Below are 13,896 nucleotides of genomic sequence, written 5' to 3'. Positions count from 1 at the left end.
TCATTAATCTATTGCAACAAATTTACGATTGATTTCTTCAGATATGGGCAACAATGATGACATTTCAAGCAGCAAAAACGGCCACTCGGAGGGTCTGTCCCATACGTCCCGATCCCATGGCGGTGGAGGCGGCCCCAAAACGTGGACCCAAGAAGATATGGATTTGGCGCTGGACGCGTTGCGTAATCACAACATGAGCTTAACAAAAGCGTCCGCCACGTATGGAATTCCATCGACGACACTATGGCAACGCGCCCACCGTCTCGGCATCGACACACCAAAAAAGGAGGGTCCCACGAAATCGTGGACCGAAGAAAACCTGAACAGCGCCCTGGAAGCGCTCAGAACGGGGACGATTTCCGCCAACAAGGCCAGCAAAGCCTACGGTAAACTCACGTAAATGATATTGTATATTTATATGGAGTGTTGTGTTTACAGGAATCCCCAGCAGCACCCTTTACAAAATAGCGAGAAGAGAAGGAATAAGACTGGCGGCACCGTTCAACGCGGCACCCACCACGTGGACGCCCGAAGACTTAGAAAAGGCCTTAGAATCCATCCGGACCGGTCAGACGTCTGTGCAGAAGGCGTCGACCGAATTCGGTATACCGACCGGCACGTTATACGGTCGATGCAAACGGGAGGGCATCGAACTGTCTAGATCCAATCCGACACCCTGGTCCGAGGACGCCATGGGTGAAGCCCTTGAGGCTGTTCGGTACGTTTTTAAAATCAATATTAACATATGGAATAATAATTCGCTTTGGTTACAGGTTGGGCCACATGTCGATAAACCAAGCAGCTATTCATTACAACTTGCCCTACTCCTCGCTTTATGGCAGATTTAAACGCGGCATTAAATACGACTCGGACAACATGGAAATTAGTCAGGACAGTCAGTCACAGATGGATCAGACATTCCCGATGGATTACGCCAATACGCAGCATCAGCAACAAATTCAATATCAAAATCAGGCGAACAGCTGAGATACGGCCTTCAACTTTGATTGCTTTTAACAGTGACTTCATATAGACGCGTTCTAAGCCACGGCGGATTTATTGCTTGAAACAGATCCCAAATTTGGTACAAATGTTTACTTATTTTTAAGGGTAGACTAGAAATTGCGATTTGAATGTTAGAAATTCAAATACATACACTACTAGATGTGTGAGGATTTTCTAAATTGCATCTCCTAATACGTAATCAAAACTGTTTCAGGTGATAAATTTGTGTGTGGTGTGCGGTGACGTTCAAAAGCAAACAAAGTAGAAGGAAGGTTTAAAATAATAATGAATTATCAGGGAGATAGTTCTTAACATAAGCTAAATTTTATAATTACCAAGCTAGGCTGTTGTGCTAAAATACTTAAGAAAGAAATTTATTATGGGTTATATTTTATTTAAAAGAAAAAACAAAACTAGCATAATACCTACTATTTTCATCTTATGTTCAAATAATAATTATTACATAACTTAATTTAATTATATTACCTAATTAATTTAATGGTAAAAGGTATTTAAGTCACCCCATACGACTATATTATTTTTATTAATCAAAAAATTATCAAATACATACAGTAGTGGTGGTAAATACCTCATAGGCTAAGATATTGTAAATCATATTGTATATTATTATAAAAAACTAGTAAGCAATTAATTGTAACTACTGATTGTATTTGTTAACCTTCACTGAAGTGGTATTTACTGGAACGAAAATATTTTTATACAAATATGCGTATTTCCGTTTGAACATGAGATTTTCATAGTAGATAAGAAAACCTTGTTGGTTTAAGACGAAGTGCAATATTATTCTATTTAATACCTAGGTATATGTGTACAAAATTCTTGTATATTCTTCATAATATTGTAGGAGATTGATTTAAGAGATTTTTAGTCATGGGATCCTAGTTTTGTATATTTTGTATTTTAATATCTTTTTTGTTGTTAATAATGTTGTTTTTATTTACCATAAGCATACCAAACCTTTGTTAACTATTTTTAGTTTGAATTTGATTCCTTAACCTATTAATTTAGTTGCTATTATACCATTTTGTTTTGTTAATTAATAATAAAGTTGTATTAGTTACTATTGTCTATTATTACCTTGACCTGTCTTATAGTTGCATTATTAAAAAAAAAAATAAAAATAGTACTTCTTGTAATATTTAATCAAGAATAATTTTTTAAATCATCATACAAATATATAAATAAAAACAAAGTATTGTACACTTAATAATTCAAGCTAATATTTCCATATTAAAATTATAAAGTTAATATTAAACGTACAATACATGATAAAAAGAAATACACATTCTACAATGCCATATTTCTTCCTTCAATTGATATTTCAACTGCCCTTCTAGTTTGCTTCAATCTCTTGGTATCTAAGAAATTCTTATAATGTTTTTCAAATCTATTCAATCCCTTCTTTGAACTCTGAAAAAAAAATTATGTTGAACTTGTTCATTCATATTATCATTGTTTTTCAACTTACCCTACTAATATCAACTTCTGATTGCCACTTTGGTCTGACTAAATAGTCTTTGTTTGAGGGAACTGGTACTCTCGCTCTTGCTACCCAACCTTTATCTCCAGGACGCAACGGTCTAGATAGGAATAATTAATATTTGTAACAATAATTTTAATTACGAAGACTTACTTTCCGTCGGCATTAAGGGCCTTATTAAGTTCCTTTTTCTCCAATGCACTTTTTTCTTCTTCAGTCCTTTTTCTCTTGGGTACCTGCATTTCCATATCTCTGTGTAGCCTTTCTTCTCTAGTAAGTGCTATAACATAAGAACATGTTAATAAATATCCAATACAAAATCCAATATATATTTATTACCTTTAAAGTCTGTGGACAAATTAAATATAGGTCTTGCCCATTCACTAATCAACCTTCCTGCCCTTTCTCTATTTTCCTTAGTTTCTTTGGGATGTTTATACAAGTACATCACAGCCTTACCAATGCCTGAATGTTTTAATGTAGAATGATCAATTCGTGGGAAATCTTGCAATAATTTTAAAACTTGTTCTCTGACCTGCAATGATGGCATGGACCTGTCAGGCATAGGGGCAAGCCAATCAGTTAATACATTAAGAACATTATGTTCAATAAAAGCTAATTGCAAATCATGTTTCTTTAGTTGTGACATTACTTTTTTAAGCATTGCCATTTTCTTTGTGGCAGGTTTTGCTTGTTGATTCAATTTTCTATCTTCCTCAGCAGCATTTCTCATGTCTGATAATAATTGTGCTATTATATCATCATTATCATTAATAATATCAATATCCTTTCTTTTACGTCTTTTTGATTGTTCTTCTCTTTTACGGGATAACATCAAATCAAAATCTGAGACTCCACTATTGTCATTATCTCTGTAAAATAGTGAACATGAAGTACACATATAATAATATATTGAAAACGCTTACACATTGTTGGCTGTAATTCCCTCATCTGAGTCATCATCAGAAACGTCTGGCACCACAGGGTTTTCTTCAGCTCCTTCCTCAACACCCACTCCAGAAGGACCTTCATCATCACTAATAGCTTTTCTTGATTTGTTACTTGGTCCTTCCTCGTCAGAATCTGATACAAGGCGTCGCTTCCTACCAACTCCAACTGTAACAATTATGTTTAAATAAAAGAGTCTAAAAATAATTTAAAGTACTTACTTTCTGATCCAGAACCGGAGCGCGACCTGGATCTTGACTTTGCCGAACCTGATCTCGACCTGGACCGAGATCTGCGGTCTCCAGAACCGGAACGGGAACGTGACCTAGCTTTCCTCGAGCCTGAGCGGGACCTTGACCTTGCGGATCCCGATCTTGATCTTCTGGAGCCTGAACGTGACCTCGATCTTGCTGACCCAGATCTCGATCTTCTGGAGCCTGAGCGCGACCTTGATCTTGCAGAACCAGATCTCGATCTCCTCGATCCTGATCTCGATCTCCTCGACCCGGATCTCGATCTCCTCGACCCGGATTTCGATCTTCTTGATCCCGATCTCGATATTTTTGATCCAGACCTCGATCTCCTCGATCCCGATCTTGATCTTCTAGATCCCGATCTAGATCTTCGTGAACCCGATCTCGATCTTCTTGATCCCGATCTTGATCTTCTGGATCCCGACCTTGACCTTCTTGAACCCGATCTGGATCTTCTTGAACCCGACCTGGATCTTTTAGAGCCGGACCTAGATCTTGAGCGTGAAGCGGATTTTGAACGTCTTGAGCCAGACCTGGACCTAGATTTGCGCGAGCCCACTGATTTTGCTGACCCGGATCGTGATCGTCTCGAGCCCGACCTCGACCGTCTTGAGCCAGAGCGGGAACGTCGGGAGCCAGACCTGGAACGCGCCGATGCCGATCGGGATCGCCTTGAGCCAGATCTGGATCTCGATTTTCTTGAAGCTGCGGATCGAGCTGAACCTGATCGGGATCGCCTTGAACGTGACCTTGATCTGGATTTTCTCGAGGCTGCGGATTTGGCCGACGCCGACCTAGATCGTCTCGAACCAGATCTGGATCTCCTTGAACCGGACCGAGATCTTCTGGAGCCGGATCTAGATCTTGACCTGGACTTTTTGGAGCCCGAACGGGATCTGTTTGATGTCCTGGAACCGCTTCTGCTCCTTCTGGATTTGTTTGAACCCGACCTGGATCTGGAACGTGAACCTCTCCTCGATCCAGATTTTGAGCGGGAACGAGATCTGGAGGCTCTGTTCGAGCCTGCCAGGGATCTGGAACGAGATTTTGATCTTACGGGGCTTTTAGACTTCGAACGCGACCTCGAGCGACCATTGCTGGCGGCGCTGCCTGGTCTCGAACCACTGCGTGATCTAGATCTGGAATTTCTGGACTCATTTCCATTGTGTTCGGGTGAATTTGAACGAGATCTCGACCCTGATTTAACTGATGACGCTGATGGCGATCGAGAGCGGAGGCTCTCAGATGTTTTTGAGTCGTTCAACTCAGAACCCTCTGTAATTAATGTGTAATGTATTAAAAATTATTTTTCTTTGCAATTATTAAAAGGCTATACATTTTACCTATAAATCTTTTATCTTTTAATTATTCAAAGATTTATAACAAATGACTAAAGTTTGATAAATTATAACCTAAGAATGTACTGTTTATCAACATTTTATTTAGCATTTTAAAAACTTTTATTTTGCTTTGAATATAGATTAAAGCGTTATTGGTATAATTACGGATTGATGTATTTATTTTTGTTTAATAAGAGTGAAAAAAACATTTTAAAAATCTCAACAAACACTAGAAATGTCTTTTTAATTTGCATTGTTTTAATGAATTAACAATTTGTCATTCACAATACATGAAATAATTGCAATCATACAAAAACTAGTTTGAAGTTTACTATATCATTTAATAGTAAAAGGAACACATTTAAAGAACTGTTTAAAACAAGCAAGATGTTTGTTAAAAAATAAAGCTGTTATACAACACTCACCTGTTTCAACTTCCATAATTTGTAACTGCTAATGAAATATTCTATTGACTAACTAAATGCACTTAACTACTTCATGCATTTGTTTGACAAATATGTAACAAAATTGCAATTTGTTAAAATTTATACTGCTTTATGAAAATGCTATCTGTCAAACGTGGTTGTTACTTCCGTGCACAGTGTTGCCAACTGCGTAAATTGGATTTTTTAAAATTTTTTGAAAAAAATAATAAATACTTATAGTAGAGAATGAATTATTAAATAAATTATATTTATTTTAATTGTATTGTTTAATTGAAATATTTATTGAAAATAAGGTATTTCCACTAATTGAAGTATTTCTGGAACATACGTAAATTTGACAAGAAATGTCATGACTTAACCTCACCTTTTATCTCTGACTGGTGCATATGTCGTAATCCACATTCCCGTTTTCTATTATTTTTTACGGTATTAATTAATTAATAACCAAATATACGTAAGTACTTAACTATAGATTTATAATAATTAATAGAATTACATGTAATTTAAATATTTACCGAATGATGAAACACCGGAAACTAATTTAAAATGTTGCTCATAATATTTGTTTTACAGAAAAATGCCAGAAAATGTACCGCCTGAAGGAGCTGCAAAGCAGGAGAGTAAAAAGGCAGCAAAGAAAGAAGCAAAAAAGGCAGAAAAAGCCGCAAAAAAGGCGGAACACAAAGGCGCAAATCTACAAACTCAAACCAGTGCTACTGAAGAAGGTAATAATTAATATGTTTGTTGTTTTATTCATAAATAATCACCGTAACCTTCGTTGTAGTCGACGTTTCTGCTGGAAAGTATGGCCAACTCCCTCTGATAAGGTCTGATACCAAGGCCATTCAGAGAGAATTCACTTACATTAAAGATTTGAATAAGAAAATTGTGAACAAAACAGTCTGGGTGAGAGCCCGTCTTCATGCAGTTAGAGCCAGAGGAAAACAATGTTTCATTGTCTTGAGAGACAGAGAATTCACTGTCCAAGTTCTGACCAATGTCTCTGACACAATTTCTAAAGCTATGGTGAAATTTGCCAGCAAGTATGTATAAAAAATGCAATTAGCCAAATGTTTTATTGTGCTGGTGTTACAGTATCCCTAAAGAAAGTATTGTGGATGTTGAAGCAAAAGTATCATCTGTTGCTTCACCCATTGTGGCTTGTTCACAACAAGATGTTGAATTGATTTGCTCCCAAATATGGATTGTATCTGCTTCTGCCAATCAACTTCCTTTGCAAATTGAGGATGCTTCAAGACCTGAAAAAGCTGATGTAAGATATAGACAAACCACTCAGTTTTATTGTGAAATAAACTGTAAATTTAATAGGATGAAGAAGGGTTAAATATAAGAGTTAATCAAGACACAAGATTGGACAACAGAATTTTGGATTTGCGCACACCAACCAATCAGGCCATTTTTAGATTGGAGGCTGGAGTGTGTCGCTTATTCAGAGATACTTTGACCAAAAGAGGTTTTGTTGAAATTCACACACCTAAAATCATCCCTGCTGCTTCTGAAGGTGGTGCAAATGTTTTCACAGTCAGTTATTTTAAAGGTAAAATTTCAATTAATTTATCAAGGTGAAATATTAATTATAATTTTTGATTTTAGGTTCTGCTTATTTGGCACAGAGTCCACAATTGTACAAACAAATGGCTATTGCATCAGACTTTGAAAAAGTGTTTACAGTAGGAGCCGTTTTCAGGGCGGAAGATTCCAATACGCACAGACATTTAACAGAATTCGTCGGTTTGGACTTGGAAATGGCTTTTCATTATCACTATCATGAAGTTATGTTGACCATTGGAGACTTGTTTACCGAGATTTTTAAAGGATTACGTGACCAGTAAGATATTTTTTATTTATTTTACTTATTTTGTGTGATTATCAATGTGTACTGATACAATTAAATGCAGTATGGTGTTTATAAACCTTCACCCAATGTTTGTATAACAAGATAATTCGGTTTATTCGTTCATTGAGATAAAATATCTATTTTTCATGTGTCAACTATAATTTTAGTTCAATAAAAATTATAAATAGATTAACAATTATCTATTTATGGCATTTTTTCTATAACATGAGAAATAATATTTTTATTATATCTTTATAAAATATTAAATACTTTTTGTCCCCTGTGTAAATATTAACTGTTCATTTAAAAATTCGTCTAGTATGATATATGATTTATATATATAAATATGTAATAATTCCAATGCTAATTTCCCTTGTAGATACAAACGTGAAATCGAAATCGTAGGCCAACAATTCTCGGTTGAACCGTTTGCGTTCTTGGAACCGCCACTAGTGCTCCAATACCCCCAGGCCAGAAAAATGCTCGAAGAGGCGGGCGTGATTGTCGGCGAAGAAGAGGACTTGAGCACGCCGGCGGAGAAACTTTTGGGTAGACTGGTGAAGGCCAAATACGACACCGACTTTTATATCCTCGACAAGTACCCTCTGGCGGTCAGGCCGTTCTACACCATGCCCGACCCCAACGACCCCATCGCCTCCAACTCCTACGACATGTTCATGCGTGGCGAGGAGATTCTTAGTGGGGCTCAGCGTATACATGATCCCGAACTGCTCACCGAGAGGGCCAACCATCACGGAATTGGTTAGTTAATCTTGGCCATTTTTATATGTGGTCTAATTTATTATTTTCTAGATATTTCGAAAATTGCTGCCTACATCGACGCTTTCAAATATGGTTGTCCACCTCATGCTGGCGGTGGAATCGGTATGGAGAGAGTTGTGATGTTGTACTTGGGGTTGGACAACATCAGAAAAACGTCACTGTTCCCTCGTGATCCTAAACGTATATCTCCTTAAGTATAAATGTACTTATATTTGATTTATTTTAACTGAAATAAATATTTATACAGCTCAAAATAAATTTATTTATTTTAATAGAAAATATTGACATGTATCAGTCTTTATTAAATCATTTTAAGTCAAAATTTAGTCATGTCATATCATTGTCATTTTCATAATCGAAACTCTAAATTAAAAGTGTAAATGGATTTAAATGAAGCCAGTAATATTGGTATGAAACAAATAGGACTGCTCCGCAGATTATAAAAAATTATATTCTAGTAGAGACAGAAAAGGATGAATACGAATATTTCAAACGAAGCCTGCCAGATGTTTTTGTGTTGCTTTCTGGATTTCCAGAAAAAACTAATGTGGTTCAGATCTTAAATTTTCTGAAGAAAGATCTAGCGTTCTCGCCAGTAGAAGACGGTGTATACGGCGTGTTATTTTTGACCACACCTGATGGAAACTCAACGGGGAAAGCGGTGGTTCGTTTGAAAAGTATAAAATTTATTGATGATATTGTGAAAAAACATGGCACAATTTTGAATAATAGACGCGTAGCAATTAAGCCGATTACTAAAAGTGAAGGCCTGGCCATATTGTACAATATAAAAAATAGAGGATAAACGTAAAAGTATGAACGAATAATAAAACAGTTTAGATATCATTTTATATTTTCAGTTTAATAAAAGTGTGTTAAATTGTATTAAAATTATTAAATTGGACGTAATATTAAGAGTATTATAAATATATATAAAATATATAATCCCATTATCTATCTCGTAATTAAATTTGAATTTAATTATGAGAAATAAAATTAACATAACTTGATGGCCAGAGAAATAGTACACACTACTATCTTAGCGTTGATTAGGAAAGGCACAATTCTAATTAAATACAATCAAAACACTACATTATTTCTCACATTTATTTTGGTACATAAAATAGTTTCCACTTATATTAAATATTAAACAAAATAAATGCGAAATATGGCTGGTTACAGAAATTGTTGACAAATTGTTCCATTACATCTCTCATGATATATACGAAACGGTCTATTTTACTAATAATTGTTTGTAATTGTGTTTCAATGTTTTTGTAGTGTATTAGGTGGAAGATAAATCTATTTTTACAATCTGATATATTGTTGATATATTGAACATGGATTCATATTCTTTTTATACCACCAGATTCTTTATTGAAATCGACCTTTGATTGTTCTACTTATACTTCTCTTACTTATCTTGGGAGAGACATGTTTCTTTCTTCTCACTGAAAAAATAATGAAATAATATAAATCCTACTAAGAATAAACTCTTACTGTTAGAACTATATTTAAATAGTGCCCCAAAACTGTCTCCGACATTTGTAAAATGTTTAACAAGAAAAGAAAAAAAGATAAAGAATATTGAAATATATTTTTTATACTGACTGGACAAAATTTGGATCAAATTCTTTAACAAAATGTTGGATTTTAAATTTTATGCTATTTCTTTGGCCACCACTGTATATGATAATTTATCATTTTGATTATATGGATATTAGATTAGTTTGGGTTATATTTATTAAAATTTTGATAACACATACCGGGTTGCCGGGTTGTGAGTAGCCAATTTTTGAATTTTCTCTGACCAATCAGAAACAACCTCGTATATCGGTTTGTCTATCTTTCTCACACCTGTATAATGCATCTCCCTCATCTGTCAGATATAACGTTATTTGTAGGTTAACATTTGTTCTGCCAACATGGCGCCTCAATTGAAGTAAGCAAAAAATTAATTAAATTGTTAAGGATGTGTTATTTATTATGGATTATTATAATTTGTTCTTTATCAACATACATTAACAAACTTTATTTGTTATATTGTTAATACATTAAAATGAACAATTTACTCAAATTAACACCGGCGTTTTTTAGGGGGCTGTTTTGTGTTTTATTAATCGGATTTGCGACCGCCGTCGACAAAAGTAAATTTAAATCATGCGACCAAAGTAGTTTTTGCAGGTAAGTCTCAAGAAACATCTGAATTCAACTGATCAAGTTTTACCAATTCCATTTTACAGGAGACTTCGAGGAACCAAACCATCAGATGTTAATTATGAACTGAAACTTGACACGCTCCAAGTCACGGACAACTCGATCGAAGCAACTTTAACCAACTCCGATGCAGGCGTAGATTTTCAATTTGTGCTGTCTGCCATTGCTGGAAATATTTTTCGTGTTTTTATTGATGAGGTCAAGCCCCTTCACCCCAGATACAGGGTTCAGTTTGCTCTGAATGGGGAGCCACAACTTGCAAAGTAAGTAAATTATATATATGCTAATTATGTGTTTTATCAAATTGGAGATAAGGTATTAAACATAATTATAATTTTAGATTAGAGGTATTGGAAAGGAGTGCTGAGAGTGTGACTATCAAATCAAATGTCAATAAAGCAGTAATAACAGCTAAACCATTCAAGCTTGAGTTTTACATTGAAAATGATCTGGTTTCTGTTGTTAATGGAAGGGGATTATTTAGTTTTGAACACTTGAGAACCAAAGCACCAGAGGGGTAAGTGTTTGGTGCTAAACTAGTATTCCCTTATGATTTGTTTCATATTAATTTTAGTGAGGGAGAAGAAGCACCAAAAGAAGATCCAGGAGCATGGGAAGAAAATTTCCTGTCCCATCATGACAGCAAACCGAGGGGTCCTGAGGCCATTGGTGTGGATATTTCCTTCCCTAATGCCTTGAGGATATATGGTTTGCCTGATCATGCAGACAGGCTATCACTCAGATCTACTGGACCAGGTGGACTTGAACCTTACAGATTGTACAATTTGGATGTGTTTGAATATGAAGTTGACTCTACTATGGCAATTTATGGCGCTGTGCCTGTTGTCTATGCTCATTCGTAAGTGAAATTTGTGTTTGATTAATTTTTTGTTATTTATATGAATTTCCAGAAATAAACATACAGTTGGAGCATTTTGGCATAACTCTGCTGAAACCTGGGTAGACATCAGCAACAGCAAAGACAGCAATGTCATGTCTTCTCTTGTGAACTTGGTATCTGGTCAAAAGACTGAGACTAGAGTTGATGCTCATTTTATGAGTGAAGCTGGTGTTTTTGATCTGTTTATTATGATGGGACCCACACCACAGAAGGTGGCCAGACAATTCGCGTCTCTTACTGGGGTTGCACCCTTGCAACAAGTCAGTATATATTTTATGTAATTTCATTCAGGTAGCTATAATATTCTTTTGTTCATTTCAGTATTACACTTTGGGATATCATCAGTCTAGGTGGAACTACAATGATCAAGATGATGTGGTCACAGTAGTTGAGAACTTTGATAAATCCGACTTTCCAGTTGATTTCATCTGGTTGGATATTGAATACACAGATGGCAAAAAATACTTTACTTGGGACCCAATCAAATTTTCAAATCCTGAGTCTATGATTAACAACCTTACCGCCACTGGTCGTAAACTCATCGTAATCATCGATCCTCACATTAAGCGTGAAAGCGGTTACTTCTTGCATGAAGATGCCTTGAACAACGACTATTATGTCAAGACGAAAGACGGCAATGTCTATGAAGGTACATTCTTTCATCAACAACAACTATAAAATTTTTAAATAATTAATAATTTTGTTCAGGTTGGTGTTGGCCAGGCTCTAGCAGTTACTTAGATTTCTTTGACCCCAAAGTGCGCCAGTACTTCAAGGGTCTGTATGCCTTCGACAAATTTAAAGGCACTACCGACAACGTGTACCTGTGGAACGACATGAACGAGCCTTCGGTCTTCAACGGCCCTGAGATCACAATGCCTAAGGATTGCATCCATTATGGCAACATTGAACACAGAGCTCTTCACAACGAATATGCCATGGCTTATGTGAGTTGCCTAATATAATTTAATGTAGGGTTGTATAATTTATATGAATATTTCAGACCAGTTCAACCTATGAGGCACTTCTGGCCCGTACGCCGTACAAAAGACCGTTTATCTTGACCAGAGGACATTTCGCCGGATCACAAAGGTGGTCTGCTATGTGGACTGGAGATAATGACGCCCACTGGTCACACTTGCTTATGAGCTACCCAATGTGTTTGGCTGTGGCGCTTGGAGGCATGAGTAATTGCGGTGCTGACATCGGTGGTTTCTTCCGCAATCCAGATACGGAACTTCTCCAAAGGTGGTACCAGGCTGCTGTTTGGTTACCGTTCTTCCGTGCACACGCCCACATCGACACTCGCCGCAGGGAACCCTATCTGTTTGATGCAGACATTCAAAATCGCATTAGAAACTCTCTGCGTCTTAGATACGCACATATGCCTCTATTTTACACATTGTTCTTTGAGCACGAAATTTCTGGCGATCCAGTTATCAGACCGTTGTTCTATGAATATCCGGAAGATGAGAACGTCTTGGATATTGATTTGGAGTTGATGGTAGGATCGTCTCTATTAGCAAGTCCAGTATTTGAAGCTGGTGCTTCCTCAGTAAATGTCTATTTACCTGGAGGAGCATCGCAATATTGGTATGATATTGAGGACTTTAAACAGTACAAGGGCACCGGCAATGTTAATATTCCTGTTTCCTTAGACAAGGTAATAATACAAAGTGGTTTGTGTGTTTCAAATATAAAGTTTTGATATTTTTAGAGTCCCGCTTTCTACAAAGGTGGTAGAATTATTCCACGCAAAGATAGGCCAAGAAGATCGTCCGCTCTCATGCGTAACGACCCGTTCACACTTTATGTAGCATTGGATGAAAATGTAAGTAACAGATAATATAAAAGTAAATATTTGTGACTTTATAAAATCTTTTACAGCAATCTGCTGAAGGAACCCTTTATGTTGATGATTATGAGAGCTTCGAGTACAAGAATAAGCAATATCTGTATATTAGTTATAAATTTGAAAAGAATATTCTAACAGGAAACTTAATTGACAAGACTGATTATCCAACAAAAGAATGGATTGAAAAAGTTGTTATCTTAGGTCCACCAAGTGGAGTTAAGGGAGCTATCCTCAAGAGCAAAAGTAAGACAATCAATTAAAGTTTTACATTTTAATATTAAAATTATTATTTTTTCAGGCTTGGGAGAAGTAAAACTTGAGACAAGCTATGATGGCGAACAAAGATCGCTTGTGATAAGAAAACCTGGTGTTAGTTTAAGAGAACCATTTAGTATAAAATTATTGTAAATTTTTAGAATTATAGTAGACGTTCATTAATTATGTCCAAAGGTGTCCAGATACAAATAATTTACTGGTCTTTTATATAGTTTTAGATTATATGTGAACTGATGAATACTATTTAATTTAAAAAAAATATTATACACCTTTTTTAGATAATTTTGTAGTTTGATTTTCATTTTTGATTTCCTTTTTGTGTAGGTTCTGGTATAATTTATTTAATGTTCTATTGTTAGTAAACTGCCAGATGTTATTCAATTTTTGAACTAGTTTAGTATTTATTAAATCGTTTTTAGATGATTATGTAGTTTTATTTATTTGATTTATATAAAAAATATATACATTATTGTACTTCCTAATTTCTATGTCAAAAAATTTAGTTTTAATTA

General features: G+C 35.7%; 4 protein-coding genes and 1 long non-coding RNA gene across 8 annotated transcripts in view; 3 read left to right on the top strand and 2 right to left on the bottom strand.

The window, feature by feature from the left end:
- Window positions 1-2,086, top strand: part of LOC109608994 (protein bric-a-brac 1) — a 41,092-nt gene extending 39,006 nt beyond the window's left edge. For all 4 annotated transcript variants that reach the window (XM_049963676.1, XM_049963677.1, XM_049963678.1 and 1 more), the window contains exons 7-9: window positions 42-386; window positions 439-718; window positions 774-2,086. In XM_049963676.1, coding sequence (XP_049819633.1) covers window positions 42-386; window positions 439-718; window positions 774-987 — 839 coding nt within the window. In that variant the 3' untranslated portion in view covers window positions 988-2,086. The remainder of the gene's footprint in view (window positions 1-41; window positions 387-438; window positions 719-773) is intronic.
- Window positions 2,087-2,147: 61 nt separating this feature from the next.
- Window positions 2,148-5,633, bottom strand: LOC109608987 (IWS1-like protein). The gene is made up of 7 exons (XM_020025553.2): window positions 5,474-5,633; window positions 3,676-4,983; window positions 3,433-3,622; window positions 2,846-3,378; window positions 2,660-2,786; window positions 2,495-2,606; window positions 2,148-2,436 (listed from the first exon to the last, which is right to left on the bottom strand). Exons 1-7 carry the CDS (start codon window positions 5,487-5,489, stop codon window positions 2,314-2,316), a joined length of 2,409 nt encoding a protein of 802 aa, XP_019881112.2. The 5' UTR covers window positions 5,490-5,633; the 3' UTR covers window positions 2,148-2,313.
- Window positions 5,634-5,829: 196 nt separating this feature from the next.
- LOC109608988 (aspartate--tRNA ligase, cytoplasmic) lies at window positions 5,830-8,393 on the top strand. Its single transcript, XM_020025554.2, has 8 exons — window positions 5,830-5,948; window positions 6,068-6,219; window positions 6,279-6,537; window positions 6,590-6,767; window positions 6,824-7,052; window positions 7,109-7,343; window positions 7,732-8,114; window positions 8,166-8,393. The coding sequence occupies exons 2-8, from the start codon at window positions 6,072-6,074 to the stop codon at window positions 8,327-8,329; spliced, it is 1,596 nt and encodes a 531-aa protein (XP_019881113.1). The 5' UTR covers window positions 5,830-5,948; window positions 6,068-6,071; the 3' UTR covers window positions 8,330-8,393.
- Window positions 8,394-8,483: 90 nt separating this feature from the next.
- LOC109609021 (neutral alpha-glucosidase AB) lies at window positions 8,484-13,807 on the top strand. Its single transcript, XM_049963675.1, has 12 exons — window positions 8,484-8,799; window positions 10,233-10,319; window positions 10,379-10,615; window positions 10,693-10,869; window positions 10,927-11,211; window positions 11,264-11,513; window positions 11,575-11,902; window positions 11,962-12,200; window positions 12,257-12,916; window positions 12,971-13,084; window positions 13,141-13,351; window positions 13,407-13,807. Exons 1-12 carry the CDS (start codon window positions 8,774-8,776, stop codon window positions 13,514-13,516), a joined length of 2,724 nt encoding a protein of 907 aa, XP_049819632.1. The 5' UTR covers window positions 8,484-8,773; the 3' UTR covers window positions 13,517-13,807.
- On the bottom strand, window positions 9,224-9,718 carry LOC126264701 (uncharacterized). Its single transcript, XR_007547368.1, has 2 exons — window positions 9,636-9,718; window positions 9,224-9,586 (listed from the first exon to the last, which is right to left on the bottom strand). It is a non-coding gene; the product is annotated as an uncharacterized LOC126264701 (long non-coding RNA).
- Window positions 13,808-13,896: the final 89 nt, after the last annotated feature.

The sequence above is a fragment of the Aethina tumida genome, chromosome 2 (assembly GCF_024364675.1).
Source record: "Aethina tumida isolate Nest 87 chromosome 2, icAetTumi1.1, whole genome shotgun sequence".
Lineage (NCBI taxonomy): Eukaryota > Metazoa > Arthropoda > Insecta > Coleoptera > Nitidulidae > Aethina > Aethina tumida.
This window is presented reverse-complemented; position numbering and strand designations above follow the sequence as displayed.

What these genes read in the sequence shown, in the direction of transcription:
- LOC109608987 (XM_020025553.2), bottom strand. An exon ending in GGAATTACAGCCAACAATGT is followed by an intron (nt 3,379 to 3,432) that starts GTAAGCGTTTTC and finishes ACTATTTTACAG; the next exon opens with AGATAATGACAATAGTGGAG. An exon ending in GCCCTTAATGCCGACGGAAA is followed by an intron (nt 2,607 to 2,659) that starts GTAAGTCTTCGT and finishes ATTCCTATCTAG; the next exon opens with ACCGTTGCGTCCTGGAGATA.
- LOC109608988 (XM_020025554.2), top strand. Translation starts at nt 6,072, where the DNA reads ATGCCAGAAAATGTACCGCCTGAAGGAGCTGCAAAGCAGGAGAGTAAA. An exon ending in AACCAGTGCTACTGAAGAAG is followed by an intron (nt 6,220 to 6,278) that starts GTAATAATTAAT and finishes CCTTCGTTGTAG; the next exon opens with TCGACGTTTCTGCTGGAAAG. An exon ending in TTTAAAGGATTACGTGACCA is followed by an intron (nt 7,344 to 7,731) that starts GTAAGATATTTT and finishes TTTCCCTTGTAG; the next exon opens with ATACAAACGTGAAATCGAAA.
- LOC109609021 (XM_049963675.1), top strand. Translation starts at nt 8,774, where the DNA reads ATGGAAACTCAACGGGGAAAGCGGTG. An exon ending in GGGTTGCACCCTTGCAACAA is followed by an intron (nt 11,514 to 11,574) that starts GTCAGTATATAT and finishes TGTTCATTTCAG; the next exon opens with TATTACACTTTGGGATATCA. An exon ending in ACGAATATGCCATGGCTTAT is followed by an intron (nt 12,201 to 12,256) that starts GTGAGTTGCCTA and finishes TGAATATTTCAG; the next exon opens with ACCAGTTCAACCTATGAGGC.